The sequence below is a fragment of the Sander vitreus genome, chromosome 24, assembly GCF_031162955.1.
Source record: "Sander vitreus isolate 19-12246 chromosome 24, sanVit1, whole genome shotgun sequence".
In the NCBI taxonomy this organism is placed as follows: domain Eukaryota; kingdom Metazoa; phylum Chordata; class Actinopteri; order Perciformes; family Percidae; genus Sander; species Sander vitreus.
In genome coordinates, this window is record NC_135878.1 from 12,234,907 (window position 1) to 12,257,231 (window position 22,325).

Here is a 22,325-nt window from a genome sequence, read left to right on the forward strand (position 1 = left end):
ACAGTGAAATACAGACAAACGTTTACACCGTTTAGCTGTCAGCATTTTAACCGTGTTTAATCGAGCTGCTAGCTAACGGTAGGCTAACGTTACCTGCTGCCAAGTGTAGTGTTAACTAGCGACAGTGGCGAGTAAAAATTCCCTTTTAGGCAAAAACCTCGAGGGGTCAGGAAAACTTCCTTTTAGGGAGAAACCTCGGACAGACCCAGGCTCTTGGTAGGCGGTGTCTGACGGTGTTGGTTGGGTGTGTGATGAACAGTGGCAATTATAGTCACAATAAATAATGGAACTATGACTAGAAATAGTGGTTGTAGTAGTTCATGGCATAGCAGGGCATAGCAGGGCACATTAAAATAACATTTTAAATTACAGTTTGAATATTGTTGGAAACATTTGGGATACTCTAAGTAGACAACTAAGGGACCATTCGGTATTTATGGAATGGACCACCGGAGGAAAATAGGGGAGGGTCATGTCTTTTTATTCTTTGTTGATGGGAGGGTCATCCAACTTTTTTTAGTCTAGGGGAGAGGGTCACCCAACTTTTGTATTCATGAGAACAGTAAAATTTCAACGTGGTTTGTCTGGTGCATATTTATCCATGTAGCTCCATGTAGCTCTCTCAGTCTCCACCCTATTGCTAACAGTTTAGTCAGCCAGACATTTGAGCTGTAGCTTTAGAGAGTCTTTTTTGATTAAAGATCCCAAAACTCCTCCGGTGGCCCCTGACAGAAATAACGAACAGTCCCTAAACAAAATATATATCATAGGTATAGTTGTTTTTGACATTTGAATGCAAAAAAATTTACATACGATATCTTTAATGACAATGGAATCACTACAACACTACACAAACAGTAATTTATTTTTTTCATTTAGGCGATTCATTTTTCATAGTGACACAGGAGGTGCCGAATCCAATAATGGATTCACTTGTGGAGGTGCAATAAAGTTAAAGTAAAGAGTTCAACATTGGTTTAAAGGGGTGATAGAATGCAAAACCAATTTCACCTTGTCATAGTTGAATAACGACAGTTTGATGGGTAAATAGGACATACATAGAACCTCAAAATCCCATTGACACCTCTTTCCTCTGCAAATCTCACAATTTGAAACTGCCTCTGAAAACGGGCAAATCTCAACGAACCACCGAGTTGACGTCAACTCGGTGGCTCCTCCTTATTTGGCTCTAGTCTCTACCTTTGTCACGCCCCAACATTTACATAGGCTACACCACTGATCTGAGATCAGATAGTCTTCTGAATAGGTCGCGCAGATCTCAGAAATTGTATACATTGTTCGTCTGCTATTTCATCACTAGGTCAAATATGGGCCGTTTTACGAAAATGTATGGCTAATTGCAAATTTTGTCTGACTGTGTGTCGGAGGTCAGCGTCCCGCTGTGAGCTAGATGGAGCTCCGTCACGGCCGGCAGCCCGCGGCACTCCATACCCGCGCAATGTCACCGTTTCTGGGTTAGTGGACTACCAAACGTCGCTGCCCTGACAGAGCTCCAGGGCCTACAGCTTGCTGTGCTCCCTCCCCTCTTCCTGCTGAATGGCTGGTGTGTGTGTGTGAGTGAGAGCGCGGTCAGCGAGCTTGTTACGCCCGCAATCTCTTACCACAGGTTCCAGTTAATCTTATAATGGATATGTGTGCTGAGTTATTTAAACAAACGATCGGGGAAATAAACGCCTCTTGTCCGCGAGTAAGCTGGATGGAGCTCTATCAATGAGAGCTAGCTAGCCTCCTCCTAACGAGACCTCTGAATTTCACAAAAATGTATTAAATTGAAATCGGACAAAAGTGTTAGCTTTGTAAGACCTTAGGGTAGCTGTGATATACATGCCGTGATGAAATACAACCTGTAAATATACTATAGTTATGCCGGCAGCTGCTAGCCCCGAGCCCCGGTAGTCCAGTAATCTAGAAACGGTGACTTTGCCCTGGGTATGGAGCGCAGTGGAGTGTGGAGCTCCTGAAGTCCGACACGTCTTACCAAATTTGCAATTAGCCATGAATTTTCGTAAAACGGCCCATATTTGTTATATAGTTGATTTCTCGCATAAAAAAAGTCTCAGAAGTGAATTTAGTAACGAAATAGCAGACAAACAATGTATAACATTGCAGTGTCTGAAATATGAGACCTGCTGTCTCGTCTCCAATGTATTTGTATGTGGTTTGCTCAACCAATCGGCGCGCAGCTCATCTAAATATTCACGAGCATACCATATTTGGAAGAAAAGCTCTTGTTCCAAATAGGGCCATATTCACAGGGTAGTATTCCCATAGAATAGCACTCGGGCCATTTTCAGCCCAACCAATGTTACATACCCTATTAGGAGACCTTAAGGAATAGTGTGAAATACCCTATATAATCATTCTATCACCCCTTTAAGGCCGGCTACACACTGCCTGCGTGGCGTGAGCGTGGCGTTTCTGTTGTGTGTCAGCTGCGTGTCAGTTGGGTGGATTTTTCTATGTCTTTACACACCAGAAACGTGTCTGACGCGGCGCTGCTGCTGCTAGCCTTGTCTGTACACATGTATGTTTCCCATTGATAAAATGAAATACAATGTTAAACATAAATATAGACTGATTTGATTACAGCAAAGACAACGTCGGCAGTATTGACGGCAAAATAGGCTACAGAATATTTTGTCCTGTATTGACAGGTTTTTTAAATAACATTTATATCAAAACCTAGATACTTTCAAACATCAACATGTAATTTATTAATATGTATTAGTGTCAAAATGACATCATGACGTCTTTTCCTATTCTATTTTGCCTGGAAACGCTTCCAACACGCTTGCGTGTCGCGTGAAAAATAGGCCTCGGGTCTATTTTCAGCGTGTAAGCTCTAACCTGTTAACATAGGAGCCAAAATATAAACGGACACGCCACGCAGCTGCCACGCTCGCGCGACGCATCCATTGCGTAACTGGCCTAATTCCGACATGCAAAATCATGCTGTTGATCAATTGCAAATAACGCATTTTGAAGGTGCTGAACTTTGAGACAAAGTCACAAATGGAGGACGCACAACGAGAAATTGCTACATTCACTGTGTTTTATTGTGCAGTGAAACACTGCTAATCAGCTGGGTGTTACGTTGGTATTTAAACACTTTTTTTTTTTTCATGGAAAAAAAACGCCAAACTCAACCTATGAGTATTGATATTTTCCGCCACAGTAACATTTCTACATGTTAATAACCTTTGTTAACCCCAACGTCACAGTCGAGCAAGACGCTGAACTGTGTGTGTGTGTGTGTGTGTGTGTGTGTGTGTGTGTGTATATATGCAGTCCATTTCCAATTTTGGACAAACAACTGTTTGTCTTGATTCTTCAACCTGAAAAATGACACCTGCTTCATACATCATTTCAAAACCAATACTTAACTGCATGCAAATGCAGTGAATTTGAAAACGGCTCTTTAACTTGCTGCTGGCAGTCACTGTGGATGAGAGCAAGCTGAGTGCTGAGCTTTTCATCTCCCTGTTCAGGAGCAAGCAGAGAAACACTAACTCTGTAAATGTTATTTTTAACCACACTATCTTGTTTTATATAGGTTAGATCACTAACACTAAGAAGGCAGCTCAGGAGTTGTTGTCAGACTTTGTGTTGCATAGCAACCCAATGAGGTAACACTCTTCACCATTTAATCTCCTGTTCTCTGGTGAATGGTGATGCTCACCGGCGCAGTTTGGGATTGAGTAGGAGAAACGGTTTTCTCATAATGAGCGAATATGGCGAACATTTGATGCACTGTGCGACCAGAACACTTCATGGACCATGATCAGGATGAGGTGTTCCATGTGTATCTTTTTAGTTTCGAAATAGTTAGGCAGCACGGTGGCTCAGTGGTTAGCACTTCTGCCTCACAGCAAGAAGGTTCTGTATTCGAATCACAGGTCGTTCCTGTGTGTTTGCGTGGGTTTCTTCCCACCATAAAGACATGCATGCTAGGTAACTAGGACTACAGTTAAAAACTAGCCGACTGGCTAACACTGGCGCATTTACAGAAATGTTGATTAATTGTGCATTGTCCTAATCAAATAAACGTACAAACAAAAATCTAGAACTGTTGAGAAAGACAAGATGTTCTCACCAGTGTGGTCTCATCAGCGTCACGACGAGTTTACATACATAGGTATAGGAAAGCACAAATGTGAGCTGCACCATTCTGTTTGTGCTTGTGATTTGTTTGGAAGCAGCTGTTGGAGCTCCGCAAGTATCAATATTAACTTGTTAATCAATATGTAACTTGCCACTGTTCAAGACCTGACCAAAAGATTGTGTATAAAAGCATACAGAGAGCACAAAAAGGCTCTGTAGCCTACAGTCATGAAATCTACAGCCTCTGTGGCTGTGACAAACAGACAGCTGCTACAGTTAATAGTCATGTAAATACTAGGCTACTATTTTCTGTCACAGCCTGGGCCATGTGGACTTGTACGTTTCAGTAGGAAAATGTGTTGTCATTTTATTGTAAACTAAGTTTGTGGTCATAAAGCGATTGACATGGTAAGCAACAATACTCAGCCAAATTCTGACTCTACCATCGGAATGTCGCAGCGGAAATCGAGACCCATCAGCCGACGTTTTTCCAATCTTCTGTTGTCCAATTATTGACCGCCTGTGCCAATTGTAGCCTCAGTTTCCTGTTCTTAGCTGACAGGAGTGGCCCCCGGTGTGGTCTTCTGCTGCTGTAGCCTGTCTGCTTCAAAGTTGGATGTGTTGTGCGTTCAGAGATGCTCGGCTGCATACCTTGGCTTTTTCAGACCATTCTCTGTTGAGCCTAGAGTTTTTGTGCCTGAAAATGCCAGTAGATTAGTAGTTTCTGGAATAGTCAAATCAGCCTGTCTGGCACCAACAACACTTACATCACCTTTCTTCCCAATTCGGATGCTTGGTTTGAACTTGAGAAGATACTCGTCTTGTACTAGTCTTGACCATGTCTACATGCTTAAATGCATTGAGGTGCCGCTACGTGATAGGTATATTAGATATTTGCATCAACGAGCAGTCAAACAGGTGTACCCCATAAAGTGGCCTGTGAGTGTATACCTGTATATCTTCCATAATAAGTGAACATTTGAAAAGAAGGTGCATCTCACTGCTGATACCTGGAGCGGCAGGCGAACTGCACTTCCAGGCTGATTCTTTTGTTTAATAAATGGCACACACATGACTCCAGGCGCTGAATGAATCAGAACACGGGGCCTACAAGGCGCCGGAACTGAGAAGGAACTCGGCAACTTTATCCGTAAGAAGAAAAACAGGAGTGAACGGAGAAGAGACAGGAGAAGAAAGAAGGTGAGGAGAGGAGTCAATCAGTCAGACGTGTTTAGCTTTTGATTCCCTGTTTGTAGGTTTGCTGTAAAAGCCTGCAGGCATTTTACCCTGTTCGAGACTGCTGCTGAAGTCGACAGCAGGATTAGATAAGTACAGACAAACGCAGAGAATGAGAGTAGGAGTGTGTACTTCAGCCAGCCTTTCTGTCACAGTCTCCATGAAAGGTTTGCAGTTTGAAAGGAAAACAACTTTACTTTCTTTGGCTTATTTTCCCCCTGTCACATCTATTGGAAGGTGACTCTTCACAGTCAGTCACTTCTTTACAGTGCTGAACTGAAATTGGTTGATTTGTATTGCATTGAAGCTGCCAAAACCACATTGATCATCTATACATTTTTACCAGTTTTATGCTAGAAATCACTATTTTAAAGAGTTTAAGATTATATCCCAGTCCCGTTTTAGAAAAGCCTCTAATAAGTTTAAGTTTCAGTTTGATTAGTCATACACAGACACACATTTGACAAGAGAACGGGTGTGCTCAGCAATAAGAGCACTAGTCAATGCAACAAGACCTCTAGTCGTATATAGATAACAATAATAGGAAGAAATGACAATAAGATGTAAAATAGAATGAGAGGACAGATACAATATAGCACTGTATACATATATGAAAATGAGGATTGTGTGTAAACGAAAGTGAAGGTTTATCCAACAGTATTGCACAAATGTGATAAGAAAAAGGAGTGAGAAATGGTATATGAGCGAATAGTGTGAGATAAATAGATACATCAATATATAGCACTATGTACATACATTAAAGGAGAATTTGTGTGTGGCTCAATAGCAGCAGTCATGTTGATAGTGCATCTTTATTTAAACAGCAAAAAGTGCAGACAGCAGGTAAGCAGACGTGATGTGGAAAATATGGGTTATAAGTTAAGAATCCTGCTCCTGTATCGTCTGCCATGTAGTAACGAGGAGAACAGTCTGCGTGCTGGGTGGCTGTGGTCCTTAATGATGCTATGTGCCTTCTGTGGTTACACAGCATCATAGGCTGATGAAAGATATTTTGAATGGCTGGGAGACAGTTGCCAACGATGTGCTGTGCCACCTCCACTACTCTCTGTAGTGATTTGCGGCTGTGGGCAGAACAGTTCCTGTACCAGACTGTGATCCAGCCTGTCAGCAAGCGGGTGCGATGATGCGTCTATAGACGTTTGTAAGGATGCTGGCGTTAATGCCAAACTTCCTCAGTCTTCTAAGGCAATAGAGTTGCTGGTGAGCTTTTATTAGTTACTGTGTCCATGCGTAGTGTCCAAGAGAGGTCCTCAGTGATGTGCACACCGAGGAACTTGAAGATGTTGACCCTTTCAACCTCAGCATGGTCAACCATGATTACAGGTGTTGAGGTTAGTGGGAAAACTCTTGAGTTCACCACAGCTACCTGTTCTTTCCTCATTCAGACGCTGATTCACTTGTTCGTTCACTAATAAAATATTGTTAATTGTCTGGGTTTAGCTTACAAAGAGAAGTTAAATCGTCAGATAACGTGATTTCTGATTTCTTTAGTGTACACGGTGCTTAATTTGTAAAGTGGGAGGTCCCGGAGTGCAGAGCAGTGGGTGGATCCGACGACTCAAAACGAGGGTTGGAGGTAACGGAACAAAAAAAAAAAAATGACACTGGCCAGCGTATTTAAAAAAGTTAAGCAAACTCTGTTGTCTTTTTGACATTTTTCCCCTGAGAACGACAATCTCAACCAGCACAGTGGTGCCACTGATATGTCTGCGCTTCTCTCTGATGCTCTGAAACACAAACACCGCTGCACGTGACGCTATATTCGACAGCAGCTAACGTTAGCCTACTGCTAGCTGGTAGCTGGATTAAACACGGTTAAAATGCTGACAGCTAACTCTAAACGGTGTAAAGTGTGTCTGTGTTTTACTGTAGAGGATTCAACACCGGTATGTAACAACTGCAGCTGCCGTCGGAGAAACAACACAGACGGCGCGTTCAATGAAACTGGTAAACTACAGCCTCGTGGTGCATTTGAAGTTATTGTAAATGTCCTTTTCCCATCTGATGGTTCAACAGCAATTTACTACTGAAATTAGTTATTGTTATACATTGTTATTATTATTATTATTATTATTATTATTATCATTTCATTTTGACCATATGGCCTTAGCAATAAACAGGCTGTTCTTTAATGCCACCAACTGTTTTGTTAGTTAGTTTTTTTACTTTTTAAGAAAGTAAAAAAACTATCGGTTCAGGCACCGTTAATTATGTATGCGATTAATTTTGATTAATTAATCACAGAGTATGTAATTAATTAGATTACATTTTTTAATCGATTGACAGCCCTAGTAATTATACTATAGTTATGCCAGTAAGTGTAGCGGCGATCTTTTCCCATAGGATTGAATGGGACACATAGCCTAGCTAGCAGCTCCTCCTAACGAGACCCCTCAAATTCACAAAAATCCAATAAAAAAAAAAAGTTCCGGATCCAACGTCGGAGGTGCCGGAACATGTTCCGGCGTGTTCCGGCTCAAATTAAGTCCCTGAGTCCACATCTAGTGGAAGATTTAGTTTACTATAAATCCTATACTTTACTCAACCTTTCTTATTGTAACATGAAAGATAGCTGACTAAAAAGTAGCGTTACATTAACATTACATCCACATCACTTGTTAAAGTTACACATATCCTCAAACAACGGTTTGTAGGATGAAGAACAAAACATTGTGCATAACTTCTTGAAAGATTTCATAGGGATGTCCAGCAACACAAGCGATCACTGCGAGCCCCTGGGGTCAGCTGAGGGGAAAAAAAAAACTAAACCGTACGCACAGAATAAATATCCGTGCCCTCGGTTTTATAAACGTGTGCAAAGTTAGAATGCATCGCCTGACTGCTATTGGGGAATATAGTTTAACTAGTAGTTACCTGTAGTGTCACTTTTCCCCACCACTAAGCAGTAAATACTAAATAATCGTTGAATCGACACCTCTCTCTTCAACAAAAACTGAACACGATGATGATGATTCATGAAGGGAGGATTTACTGCAGAGCTGTTGGATAAGACTGCATTATTTCTAGCTAGAAGGACACAAGAAAGCTGATCCAAACATAAAGAAAGGGGGGGAAGGACATTAAGCAAACAACATAGGGCCTCAGACACAGTTAACAGTTAAACTTAGACTACTAAACGTTTTCGTTTTAAATTGAAAACTTTAACAAAGTGAGAAGAACTAATTGGAAGGGGAGGAAGGGAATTTCACAGTTTGGGGCCACTTCTGAGAAACCTCGGCCCCCTCGACATTTAATAGTCCTTGATCTGTGGACATATAGGTGCTTTGGTGGGAGGATCTGAGGGGTCTGACAGTGTAGTACAGCGGCAGTTCACAGATAGAAACAGGACTAAGACCATTTAGTGCTGTTTAAACTAAGAACAAGGTTTTAAACATCGGCCTACAGTTACAACAGGGAGCCAGAGCAAGAGGCAGGAATCTCAGTAATAGTTGTAACTGAGATAATTGGTGGCTGGATGAAAAGAAAATGTCTGAGTGATAGCAAAATACAAAATGTTGCAGTAATGAGGCGAGTGCATATGGAGATGTGGACAACTTTCTCCAGGTCACAGAACCTTACAGAACATTACAAATCTAATTCATGGGTTTATTACATTTCAGTGCTGAATCAAATGTGACTTCTGATTTATTTTGCGTATGTTTTAACATAAGGAGATCATGTCCCAGATGTAGATAAACTGAGAGTAGTTCTTCTAAATGTATCCTGGGGTCTGTTGTACACCATTCAGACACATGGGAGACATGGGTCAAAATGTGTCATCTGAATGGCTCAATGTGCATCATCTGACCCCTCATCATGACCTTCCATGTGTTGATCACAAGTCAGACTTTTCCGGAATGTTGCTTTGGGGAAAACACACTGGAACTTAACCGTATTAGGTAATTATGTACACTGCAGACGGGAGTCTCTGCTAACCGAAACAATCCGAGATAAACCTGTAACTGCTGTTTGATATAGATTGGGTCCAACACAGGTTGAACTTACGTTCAGTACTATCATGTCTGTATGATGTATGCTATATTAGATTATCATAGTTATTAAGCCGCAAATGTGTCATTAAAATAGAGATTGTATTTTTGGGTAATGTAGTATAATGGGAGAATGTAAATGCAGAGATAGATCGGAGCCCAGATCTGTTTCCAGGTAAGATGTTGCTTTCTGCTTTGGCATTTAGCCTGTCTCGCCTCCATCGATGCCATTAGGTCAGCTTCAGGGTCGTCAGCTCTCGCAACTTTGGTGGGGATGTGTCAAACGGCATTGTTGGTGGGGCTGGGCGTGGCACATGGCCTGGGGAGCCCAGTGGTGTCGTACGACTGTGGTCGCTGGACTGGATCCTGATGAATTGCTCCAGCTCCTCCCTGCTGACGTTTAGCTTCCTGCTCCTCTTCTCGTCCGACAACTGACTGAAGAAGTTGGTTCGCTCCTTCTCTCGTTTCGTCCACCTCGTTCTGATCCTCTCTGCTCTCCGCCGCTTGGCAAGCCTTTGCTTGATCTCATCCCATAGCTCCTTTTAGGCCAGTTTTCTCGCTGGGTGCAGCTTTTCTCCAGCTCTGATGGAGCTGACGTCTACTCCTGACTAGCTGCTCTATGTCCTTCTCCCTCCTTCCTTTCCTTGGCGCTCTGGGCTCCTTCCTACTGACTTCGCCAAAGGTGTCTCTGCACTTTTCGAAAATGGTTCTGCCAAAGATGTTGAGCTTGCCTTCAACAGTCCTTCGCAAAGTCTGCTCCATCAGCTGAGTTAGTTCCGCGTCCAGTTTTTTGCCACCCTGCCTGATCACTAGCTTTCGGTCAGTTGATCTTGCTGTTCCTGCCTGGCTTCTTTGTCATTGGCTTTCTGCGATGTAAAAAAAAAAAACATCTTCAGAAGAGGTAATTATGTTCACTCGAGTTTCTGCGCGGGAAAGTCACCGGATAACACGATCTTCCGAACGTAGCGATACTGAGAAATACAGACGGAGTTGCTCTATCAGCTTGTTGGTTCTTCTGTTCTATCTATAGAAAAATGGATCACTATTACCAAAACCTGTTTTTCCACTGTCAGCTAATTTTCTCCTGCTCTGTAATCTAATGGTTTTGTCTGTGTGTTATTCAGGAGGAGGCAGCCAAGCCAAAAAGTCTTTCTTCACAAAGATTATCTCCAAAGTGGTGTTTTCTTGACTGTAAGTACTATTACAAGGACGACAGTAAAACAAGAACATTGTGCTACAAATGTAAGAAATGCATTTTATAAAGATCATGCTTGCAGACTTCTTTATAGAGTTGCAACATGTGTAGACAAGACGCGCACAAAATAGTGCAGTCTCTCTGCGTTGCTCGGTATGAAAACACTGTTATTCCCCATCTCGTTGAGTGACATTTGTTGGTTCTACATCTGCAAAATTGGAGGCTTCATCAGGGCGGTGTGGCAAGGGCAGATCATTTTGGGGGGGGAGTGTACAGAATATAAACAACAACAGTTATGAAAAAAATCTGAATTTTCATTTAAAGAAGGTAATAGTTAATGAAATGCAGTGCAGACACAAACCTGTAACATGCACACAGATTTCTGAGTCGGTACTTTCTCAAAATAACACAAAGCATAGTTCCATTAGATCTTGTTTATTGGTGAATGTCATGAATATTAATCCCATGCTGCAACAGCTTACTAAAAATATCACAGAGGAAAAACCATGCGTCTTACACAATGTTATACATGCATGCGCACACACACAAACAAACAAACAAACAAACCCACACACACAAACAAACCCACACACACATACACACCTCTGCTTGGGTAGAGTCCTGGTGGAATTTAGCAGAGAACAAACAAAGAAAGAACAGCTAGTTGAGAGAGAGAGAGAGAGAGAGAGAGAGAAGGGAGAAGTGTTTGAAGGGGACAGAGAAAATGTGTGTGTGGTTAGCAGGTGATACGTTATATCTTGTCATCATATGGATTAATTAAAGGGAATTTTCACTCAATATTAGCCTTTTTAAAATGACATCTATGAACCTAGAATATGTGACCTTATAATCAATATGTAAAATAAACAGGTATGACTATATTGATAGAATAGTATAGATCTACCACCGTTGTGTTCAGTTTAGGTCTTAGTACGATATGTTTCAACAAAACTGCTTGTTGGATTATTTATGTTTGAAAGCCCATTTCCGCAGTGGAAAAATAACTTTTTGGAACTATGTGCAACCTTTGCATCATATGCCTTTAGCATTTAGTCTTCTTCTATGTATGTCTTGTGTAGGGGAGGGCAATATGGCCATTAAATAATATTACGATATTTCAGGGTATATCTATGATAATGATATTCTTAAATGGTATAAAAAATAAATAAATAAATAAATAAATAAAATAAATAGCACAGCGAAGTGCACATTTCACCGGTTGCCAAATTAACAGGCAATTACATGAAGTCGGAATATTTCCATTATCCCAATATGTTTTTTTTCATCATATAATGTTTAAATGATACCGGTATTATGAACGATATGATATGGCACACCCCCTAGTCATCTATGTTGTTCATTAGGGACAGTGCTCATTAATCAACATTAGAATTAGTTATCCAAGATGGACTTTTTTTCATCCTAAAACCCTTCTTAAAATGGTCCTACCGCCAAAGATTAAAAGTCTCATGTTAATAACAGTTAGACACATTACATGAAAAAAAAAAAATCCAACAAAGCAGAACTAGAACATCTTCAATTAAACCACCCAGAACAAAAGTGAACTAATAAAAACAGGAAGAAACTCAAACAGAGCAAAGCCAGAACACTGCTAGAAAACCCACATTTAAACCACACTGGTCACCAATTGTTCTCTACTATTTACTGGTATAATATGCCATTATGTTATGTAAGAGACAGACAGAATGTGCTTTTTCACAGTGTGGCGACTGCCTTGCCTGTGGGTCACACACACACACACACACACACACACACACACACACACACACACACACACACACACACACACACACACACACACACACACACACACACACACACACACACACAGTTGTTCGCAGTATAATTGCTGCAGCAGTGGGGAGCCAACCCATAGACATATTAACAATGATGAATGCTCTGCGCTTTTTTGGCCAGAACCTTTTTAGTGACAATCTGCTTTAAACCAGCTACATTTAAAGACTAGGTTTACTATCCCGACAGATATTATTTCATTAATTGACACTGTGTTTCTGTTTGTCTCTTAAGCTACAACAGCAGATCGTTTCTACAGGATTGACAGAGCACAGGTAAGTCTGTCTCACCTAACTCGTTTCACTGGATGGCATTTCTCTATTTTGTGTGTGTGTATATATATATATATATATATACACAGTATCTCACAAAAGTGATTACACCCCTCACATTTTAGTGCAAATCAAACCAGCTATTAGACATAAAACCATGCCAATCTCCAGGTATGGTGAAGGGTATGTAATGATGTGGGGCTGTTTTAATTCCAAAGGCCAAGGGAACTTTATCAGGATGCATAGTATCCTGGATCCATGAAATAACTGGCCTTTAAAAATACAAGTCTGCCTGCCTCTATGGGAATTTAACATAGGGGTGTACTCACTTTTGTTGCCAGTGGTTTAGATATTAATGGCTGTGTGTTGAGTTATTTTGAGGAGACAGCACATTTACACTGTTATACAAGCTGTACACTTAATACTTGACATTGTAGAAAAGTGTAATTGCTTCAGTGTTGTCCCATTAAAAGATAGAATGAAATATTGACTAAAATAATATTGACTAAAATGTGAGGGGTGTATAATATAATATAAACAGATAAAAGTACTTCTTTACTCGAAAATGCAGAGGATTTGGGGGACTTTTTTCAACCCTTAGTCGTGTCTGCAGTCTTCCCCACAGGCAGCATGGGCCCAAAACAATGTACCTCCAAGAGGATAGGTCAGCGTGTGTATGTTGCCTGAGAGGTGACACTTAAAAAGTCTACAAACAAACAACGAACAAAAGTCTAAGTCCACAAATCACCTGCTACTGCTCATAAAGCTTAATTACTGTAAGCGCAAGGTAATAACTGAAGGCGGAATAGATCGGCTCGGAGCTTCTTCCTTCTGGAGAGGACACTGTTTAACGGTATGTTAGTGAACAAATCAAACTGAAACTGTAAAAGTGTGAGTGTGACAGAAATAAGATTCAGAAAAGTGTCCCCAGTGAAAGTTACAACTTGGAGAAGAGAGCCCGGGACTTTTTTTTCTGGTTGTGGCCGACTCTGTCCTGGTGACTTGGTTCTTCTCAAGTCTCATATTAAAGCTGCAGTACTGGAAGTAGATGCCAACTGTTTCATGAGCATGAACAGACTTTGGTTTCTTGCCAGCTGCTCTTTTATTCCCATTGTTTGTGTAGTGAAGGCATACTCGGCACATTACTCCAACAAGTGGTTCATATTCAGCTCCTTCCTGCTTTTTTTTTCAGAAGATTACTTAAGCAGTAGCTCATGGCAGGCCGTGGTATGTTGTGATTATATCACAGCTATGGGCTTTGTTTTGGCCCAGCGCCTTTTTATAAAACGGTTTTCAAGTATGGCAATATGAAAGTTATAGTCACATTCCAATTTAAATAGATTTTTATTAATAAATAATCATGTTCACAATAAAATAGACCCTCCTGGGCTGACTGCCTGCACATACCAAGGCAGTTGCTATGGAGCGCAGCGCACGTAACATTAGCCTTCGCTAACAGCTAGCACAGACTATTTATATTGCTTAACGCTAAAGAAAGGCACACAATAACACAAAAACTCACTGATTGAGACTGCGTTAGAAGAGCAACTTTTTTAATTACCAATGGAGTCTGGTGGCTTTGAAGAGAGCATAGATATTGGCTTCAGTTCCACGTCGAAAACAAAAATATTCTAAATATAGCATACACTTAAAGGGATACTTGGCCAATTCACATTAGCTCTGTGTCATGGCAGTGTGTGTGGCACCAGCTATCAGTTTGTTAGTCTTTTTACTATTTTTTAATCAGACACAGAGTGATACTTATTGTGTAAAGCAATTTGAATCATAGCCATTGTATACGGTTATAATATCACGGCTATGAACCAATCAGATTGCATGATTTGAGCTTCCACCTCACAGCAGGGTTTTAATGATACCTGTATAGACTCACTGTTTGGTTGAAACAGTCTTGTGCTTTATGTTTTATCAGGAACATCTTAACTACGTGTCAGAAATCTCCCAAGAAGAGATCTTTATCCTGGACCCTGAACTGGTTGTTATGACGACTGTAGGCACCTCTCCCTCAGCCATGCCTGACCTGGTGAACCCCGTCTCCAGCCTGGTAAACAGTAGGTATGTCAATCGTCACCACACTTGTCTTGTCAGCGACACCGCTGGGTGAACCTTTACCCTAACGTAACTAATCAGAGGTATATTTTTAAGACTGTTGCAGCAAAAGCTATAAAACGGCACAATACACTGACCGTTTTCTACCCCACTGTCTAAGTGGCAGCTATGGCTTTTCAGAACAGAGGTAGATAATCTAATGCTAACCCTGATAGGAAATCACCTCTCTTCAAGTTTATGACGGATACCTACAGGAAAGTAGGCCGCAATGCTGAAATATTGAAAACGCATAACAAAAAACATTATTGAACTAAATCATGAACGCCACTTACAAATAAAAGGTACAGGCAAAACATACATGGGGATGTATATAGTACAAAAGGGAAGAGACCGTATGAAAACTTACCGTCTAACTACTGCAGAATTATTTGGAATAACATTTGAAAAAATGGGTACACATCACAATTGTAATCATTCGATGCAAAACTAAACTCTCAGCCTATCTTAATCATAGTCACATTTGATATTCACATGCAGACTACTAACCTCTTTTAGTGTAACTGCGATCTCTGCGCCCAAGTAGCAGTGCTTCGCCTGTGCTTCCACCCAATATAGTCCCAAATCAGTATCTGCCTAGGAAATCGCGCACTATAGCTTTAAAGGTTTTGTAATTTGAGACAAGCAGGGATTTGTAAAAGAAGTAGCAAAAATAACAGCTAAGCAAAAAACAAGCAAGAAGAGTGTCTGCACTGTTACAAAACAGGAAACAGACTAGTTGAGACACCTGAATTTTGTAACGGTCTGTTTTTTAAACTGCCACAACTGAGCTTCTCTACAAATATAGTTTCTATCTAAAAGACACATTCACTTTTTATCAAATCACACATTATATTTTAACTGAAGTTTTACCGTGAAACAGCCACACTGGCACTGTTCTCAGTGTTCAAGAAAAAAGTTTTTTATTAGGCATCAACCAATGAACTTACTTCAATTATAAGATAATCTTTGTTTTTACTGCTCTCGCCATTTCCTCTGACCCTGTTCCTTAATATTTTTTGTATAACACAATTTTGTGTAATACTGCACCTATAATGTAATGCAAGTATAACAATTAAGTAAATGTTGCATCTTAAATTGGACAAGGAGAGTCTGTGTAACAGTTGTGGAACACATTATATTGTGGGTCCATTCGGCTCCAGATAAACCCTAGCGTTACTATCGCAGATCAGTGATCAGCAGTTAGTCTCCCCTATCAGATCATGGCTGTGTTGACATAATGAGGGAATGCTCTGCTGTAATGCTATTATTTTGTAATTTGTTATTTTTTGGTGATCTTTAGGAAAGCTCTCTAATCAGACCTCCAACGAATGTAACTTCTTCCTCCTCTTCATCTTCCAATACATTCAACACAAACATGCTGTACACTGCCAAGTGCTTTGAATGCAGCTTTTTACCTACTGACTTTTTGTGTGTGTGTGTGTGTGAGACCCTTTAATCCCTACATTACCCCAGAGGGGCAGTAACTGCTTAAAGGGTAACTAGTGTTTTTTTCCAGCTGGACCCTTTTTTCTTATTTGTGTGTAAGTGACTGATAGGAACAACAATCTCTGAAATTGGTCCAGTATCAAGCGTGAATGCTGTAACCTGCAGCCACAGACCGGACTGCAGTGTAACCCTATGTTAACCAATGTTCATTGTCAATTTCGTCCTCTAAAAGAGCTTTTTGTGATGGTTGGAAAAGTGGAAAGATGACCCCAATCGGCTTTTTTATATATTGTTATTTTGTTTCTGTCGACTTTGAATGAAGTGTATTTTACAATGCTAAAATTACTGTTTATTTACATGGAGTCTTGTGGCTTTAGCGAACGCAATTTTGTGGATGTTTTTATGTTTTAAAAAAGGATCTCACTCTATAACAGAAAGATCGACCTCCTTAGAAATCCTTTCCGTAATGTTGTCAGACACTTAGAATATTAATCTGAGCCTGTCAGTGGCAAAACAAACACTTTTGTGAATGTAAATACAAGCTGCACAATTGCCCTATTAACTTACATTGTAGCTTGTTTCGCCACTGCCTACTGCAGCGATCTTGCATAATACTAGACCAATGTCAAAAATTGTTTTTCCCCATGTGTCACTGAGACACAAAAACATTGGAAAATAGGCTTTTTTCCAGGTTGAAAAAAACGGTAGTTACCCTTTAAGAAGGAGACAGCTACAGGTTCTATTTCATCTCTGCTGACCGCCAGAGGCGGTGCTTAAGGCACTGAATATTCCCTTCACGCATGCGCAGTTCGAGAATGTATACCAACAATATCACTTGTGACCCCTGGATGACCCGTGAGAGACTATATCTTCCGGTGTCATCAGGGGATCTGTTCCTTTTTTCTTCTTGCGTGCAATTGCGTTTACTTAAACATTGACTGAAGCCTTGAACTTGAACGTTTTCTACGTTGCCGTCACTGGTGGCCTTGTGACCGTGTCGGTCAGAGCAGCGACAGTTTGTTCGTCCTCCAAAGGCAGCGACGGCTCACGCTAGGAAGTTACCTTTTTACGGAGATTGGTGAACAGTGAAGGAAGCGTTTAGCTTCCCACTCCCAGTATGAGTTGTTTTCTTTGCTTTACATTGGGTCAGTGGCTGTGTTTTCGCCAAAGCTACCTTTGTACAGCGAGTCCCTGACGGTGAAGGCGGCGTCTGCGCCCCTCGCTCCTGGTATTAAGTTGTTTTTTCTTTGCTTTATACAACCTTCGTTGCTGTGTTTTCGCCAAAGCTATCTATTTTCCATCGGTTTAGCAACAGGTAACGGTGAAGGCGGTGTCTGCGCCCCCCGCTCCCAGTGTTGTTTTTTCTTTGCGTTATATAACCTTTGTTGCTGTGTTTTCTCTGAAGCTATATATTTTTCCAGTGGTTTAGCAATCGTTAACGGTGACGGCGACATCTGTGCCCCCCGCTGCTGGTATTTATTGGTTCAACTTAATTTGTACTTAAGTTGGTTGTCACTACTTATTATCGTTTTCACAGCATCCCATTTCTGCATCCTCTGCTGGGTTAGACGGCGTGTGTGCCCTCTTCCCTCAGCTCAAGGGTCCTCTCCCCTCAGTTCGGAGACGTAGTTTAGATAGCAGCAGGCTGGCTAGATATTATTGTTTTGCCAACACTACCCTTTGCTGTTGTAGGCAGCGTCTTCACCCCCTTCCCTCGGCTTACGGTTCTATAGATCCATTATAGGGTTGACGTCTGGCCACTCACACCTCTGCTGTATTGGCGGTTGTTTGCACCCCCTCCCTTCAGCTTAAGGTCATACTGTGTCATGATGGACGAGCCACACTTCTGTGCGGGCTGTGGGGTTCCTCTTCAGGCAGACGATGGCCATGACCTCTGCCCAATGTGCCCGATCATCTGGGGGAGGGGCTTTCTGACAGCCCGTGTATGAACTGCAGCTACATACCGCGGGCATTGAAGGCTGCTAGACTGGCGCAGGTTGGGTCCCCAGTGGGTGACGCTTCGTTAGACCTGTTGCCGCCAGCCCAACATAGGTGTTTGAAATGTTGGACTGTGGCTTCTGCTGTGGCTCTCCTGTCCAGGAAAAAGGTGAAGTCTGGTAATAAACTCTCTTCAGAAGTGGGCCGATTATCTGCGGAGCTGGCCGAAATGAGGTCACTTCTCCAAGTTCGCCGCTCTGATGCTCCTTCAGAAGTGGAAGAGGTGCCTGCTCCAACCATGCCGGTCCCAGAGGACAATGTTCTCTCTCTGGCCACTTCAGCCTCTCTCTTCTATAATGATGATAATGGGGATTGAGCCTCTCAAGCCTCAGCAGGCTCCCATTCCTCGGCTCAGAGCTCAATGAGTGAGGCGGGGGTCACCTCAATGCAGGCCATCATGCGCATGGCCCTGAATCGCCTACAGCTAGACGACTCCGCCCCTGAGTGTGCCTTCTTCAGGCGCAGGCGGGCTCCCACCACCTTTGCTGTGCCCCCCTCGGAGGAATATTTGAGGGAGTTGTATGCATGTTGGAGAGATACTGGGTCTCAATCTCGGCTCTCGGTAGATGGCCAAGCCTTGGCAGCCATGCATGATGCGGCAAGAATTGGGCTGGATCATATGCCTGCGGTTGAGCCTACTATTGCATCCCTTATTGTGTCTCCTGATGAGGTGCTGCGGCAGGCTGTCAGGTGCCCTCGACCCCAATGTCGGGTCATGGATGACCTTCTCATAAGGGTTTACAGTGTGGGAGCTCGTGCTCTATTGGCAATTCCCTGGCTCACCTAATGTTCGCCCTCTCTGCTTCCCTGCAGGAAAGCAATGTTGAGACTTCCACAATCAGCCTTAATTAACCATTGCAGGCTTTAGCCCTCTTGTCCAGGGAACTCGGGCGGATGATGTCCATCCTGGTGCAGACTTGGCGCCAGGTATGGCTTGCGCAGTTACCTCTGACGGAGGCTTGTAGGAGGACCCTCCGTGACGTCCAGGTTGTACTGGGGGAGCTGTTCGGCGGCTGTGCTGGAGCATACCGTTCGAGAGACCAGGCAGCAGTTTTCCAGTCTCAGCTGAAGCATCTCTGCCCCCAGCAGACCTAGGGGCTCCCCGACTGCCCCTTGGGCCCATCTGCCACCAATGGCTCGCTCCGCTGGCTATCGTGGTCCTCGACATTCTGGCCAGCAGCCGGCCAGGGACTTTCATGACACTACACGCTTTCCCTTCACCCAAACTCGAGCCCAGGATCCTGTCCGCCGTCCCCCCAGGGCGCCTAGGGGACCCTGGGCCAGCGACTGAGGCCTCTGGGCCACCTGTCGGTTACTTTTCCCATCAGCAGCTTTGTTGTTGGGCTGCTCATGCTCTGGACCCCTGGGTGGTTGCCACCTTAACCCACGGGTACAGGCTCCAGTTCTGACGCCGCCCCCCAGCCTCTGGCCAGGCCACAATCATCAGCGACCTGGCAAAAGCCCACGCGCTGGACCAGGAGATCCTAACTGGCCCCTTTGGTTCTCCCTGACGGAGATGTCCAGTCCTCTGGTCAGGATGCACTGGCTCATCCCTGGCCCGTGGGTCTGCTGTATGCCTTTCCACCGCTTCCTCTGACTTGGCTGACACTACAGAGAGTTCTTCAGGAGGGTAACAGGGTGGTGCTGGTGGCCTCCCGGACAGAAGAGACCTACTGTCTCAGCTGGGAGGTCAGATCTGGCACCTCAATCCTCGGTTTGGCCACTGGAGGGCCCAAACAACTGCTGAGCAGCTGCATAGACCCCTGAATTCTGAATGCCAGAGCGCCGTCCACCCGCCTGCAGCACGACAACAGATGGAAGCTGTTCTGTAATTGGTGTACAGGCTGAAGTGTGGATCCGGTACATTGCCCCGTGCCTACCATTCTGGAGTTCCAATCCCTTTTGGATGAAGGCAGGTCTCCCTCTACCCTGAAAGTGTATGTGGCGGCTATATATTGTCGACATACTAGGGTTGCTGGTGGCACTGTGGGGAGTCACACTCTGGTGTTCCTCTTCCTGAGGGGGGCTTGGAGGTTGCATCCCCCTAGAGCCCCAAGATCCCCAACATGGGACCTGCCCCTGGTGCTTGGAGCTCTGTGCCAGCCTCCCTTTGAGCCCTTGGCACAGGCGGGGCTGAAATGGGTGTTGGTTAAGACTGCATTCCTGCTGGCCATTACCTCAGCAAGACGTCTCAGTGAGCTACACGCTCTGTCTGTGAGCGCCTCATGTCTGACGTGGAACCCAGATGGCTCGGGGGTCACGTTGTGGCCGAACACTGCATTCCTGCTAAAAGTGCTGTCCCATTCACACCTCAACCAACTTCTAAGGCTCGCCCGGTTCAGCCCCCCGCCTGGCGATGGAGGGGTCGAACTGGAACTGTTGTGCCCAGTCTGGGCCCTGAGAGTCTATGTTGCTGCTACCATGGGCATTCGGTGGTCAGACAGCTGTTCCTCTGCTATGGTGGCCCGAATAAAGGTTGCTCTGTCTCCAAACAGCGCTTCTCCCACTGGATTGTGGATGTTATTAGCTATGCGTATGGGCTGAGTAACCGGCCCCTGCCATCTGGTGTGAGGTGCCATTCTACAAGGAGTGTTTCCACTTCGTGGGTTGCCCTGAGAAGTGTACCCCTGGAGGACATATGTGCCACTGCATCGTGGGCATCGCCGGGCACATTATCCAGGTTTTACAGGGTAAATGTCACTCAATGGTGTTTTTTGCCTCCAACGGCGCCTTCCAGGCAGCTAACCCTAACCTTAACCCTAAACATAACCATTGCCGCTGCCTGGGAGGAGACGTTGGGGGCAAAAAACACCAAAGACCATAAATGTCGCCGGTGGTCCTCCATTCAGGGTCCCCTGATTATCCTCATTGAGGTGGGTGTTCAGGATTCCTTGTGACTCTGCTGGTATAAGTCATTTAGTGCTTTAAGCACCTGCCACTAGCTAAGTTATGAATGTAAGTACAGTTCTATGAATCCCAATTGACCGCCAGAGTGCTCTGTCACTCGGAATCCTCATAATCCCGCGAACAGATCCCCCTTCTCGAACTGCACATGCACAAAGGGAATATTCAGTGCTTAAAGCACCGCCTCTGGCAGTCATTCGGAATTCAAAGAACCGTGATTACATTCGTAACTTCAAATACCGTTACGGTTACCTTTACACAATACATAAAACAGATTTGCAGAAGCATAACATTCAGAAAACAATATTGTGTTTCAGTCAAGAAAGTGGATGGCAGCTTGCATTATGGCATCCATATATGGCTGGCACTGTGGGAAGGGCTCGGCTCACTCTGATTGGTTGAGCAAGTACATGCAAATTTCACTGCGCTGCTTCACAGTTTGAATTGTCAAGCCTTTAGAGCCTGTTAGAGGGCAAAGCCTGCATAAAGTAGAACTGCAAAAGTGTGTGTGTGTGTGTGTGTGTGTGTGTGTGTGTGTGGTGGGGGGTGTATATAAAATAAAATAAAAATATTATTCATGTGTGTATATATATATATATATATATATATATATATATATATACATGAATAATATTTTTCATGTGAAATGAAACTGTGGAAAAATGCATTTCAAAAATATTATTCATGTGTGTATATATATATATACATGAATAATATTTTTTTAAATGCATTTTTCCACAGTTTCATTTCCTTAGCGAAACAGCCAAGTGTTTTTTTTGTATTTGCTATGGTTGTGTGTGTGTGTGTTCATTTCCGTGTGTGTGTGTGTGTGTGTGTGTGTGTGTGTGTGTCTGCGGACAACACCTTTTTCTGCTTGCCCTGCCTCCATATGAAATCCTTTTAACCATATTTGCACACACACACACTCACATAAATTAATTTAACACCTACAGGAACCTGTTAGAGCAGCTGTCTGCTGATGCTCTCTCTCTCCAGTCAGAATGACAAGATCGTACAGAGAGAAAACAGATTCAGTGAGAGAGCAGACGGTGAAGAGCTTCTCATTTTTCTCTGTTCAATGATTTTTAGGATAGCTCTGACGTGTCAAAGAATCCCATGAAATCCCCCAAACCAGCAATGTGTTTGCATCTCTTAAGCACATTGACTCCCTCTGCAAACACTTCATGTTTAAAGACTGTTCACAAATATATTGTTTCATTA

The 22,325-nt window shown here is 43.1% G+C and overlaps 1 protein-coding gene across 9 annotated transcripts in view; it reads left to right on the plus strand.

Annotated features, from left to right (window-relative positions):
- Nucleotides 1–22,325, plus strand: part of LOC144512787 (diacylglycerol kinase zeta-like) — a 126,108-nt gene that overhangs the window by 72,669 nt on the left and 31,114 nt on the right. For all 9 annotated transcript variants that reach the window (XM_078243718.1, XM_078243720.1, XM_078243715.1 and 6 more), the window contains 3 exons: nucleotides 10,493–10,559; nucleotides 12,613–12,653; nucleotides 14,581–14,723. In XM_078243718.1, the coding sequence (XP_078099844.1) occupies nucleotides 10,493–10,559; nucleotides 12,613–12,653; nucleotides 14,581–14,723 (251 nt within the window). The remainder of the gene's footprint in view (nucleotides 1–10,492; nucleotides 10,560–12,612; nucleotides 12,654–14,580; nucleotides 14,724–22,325) is intronic.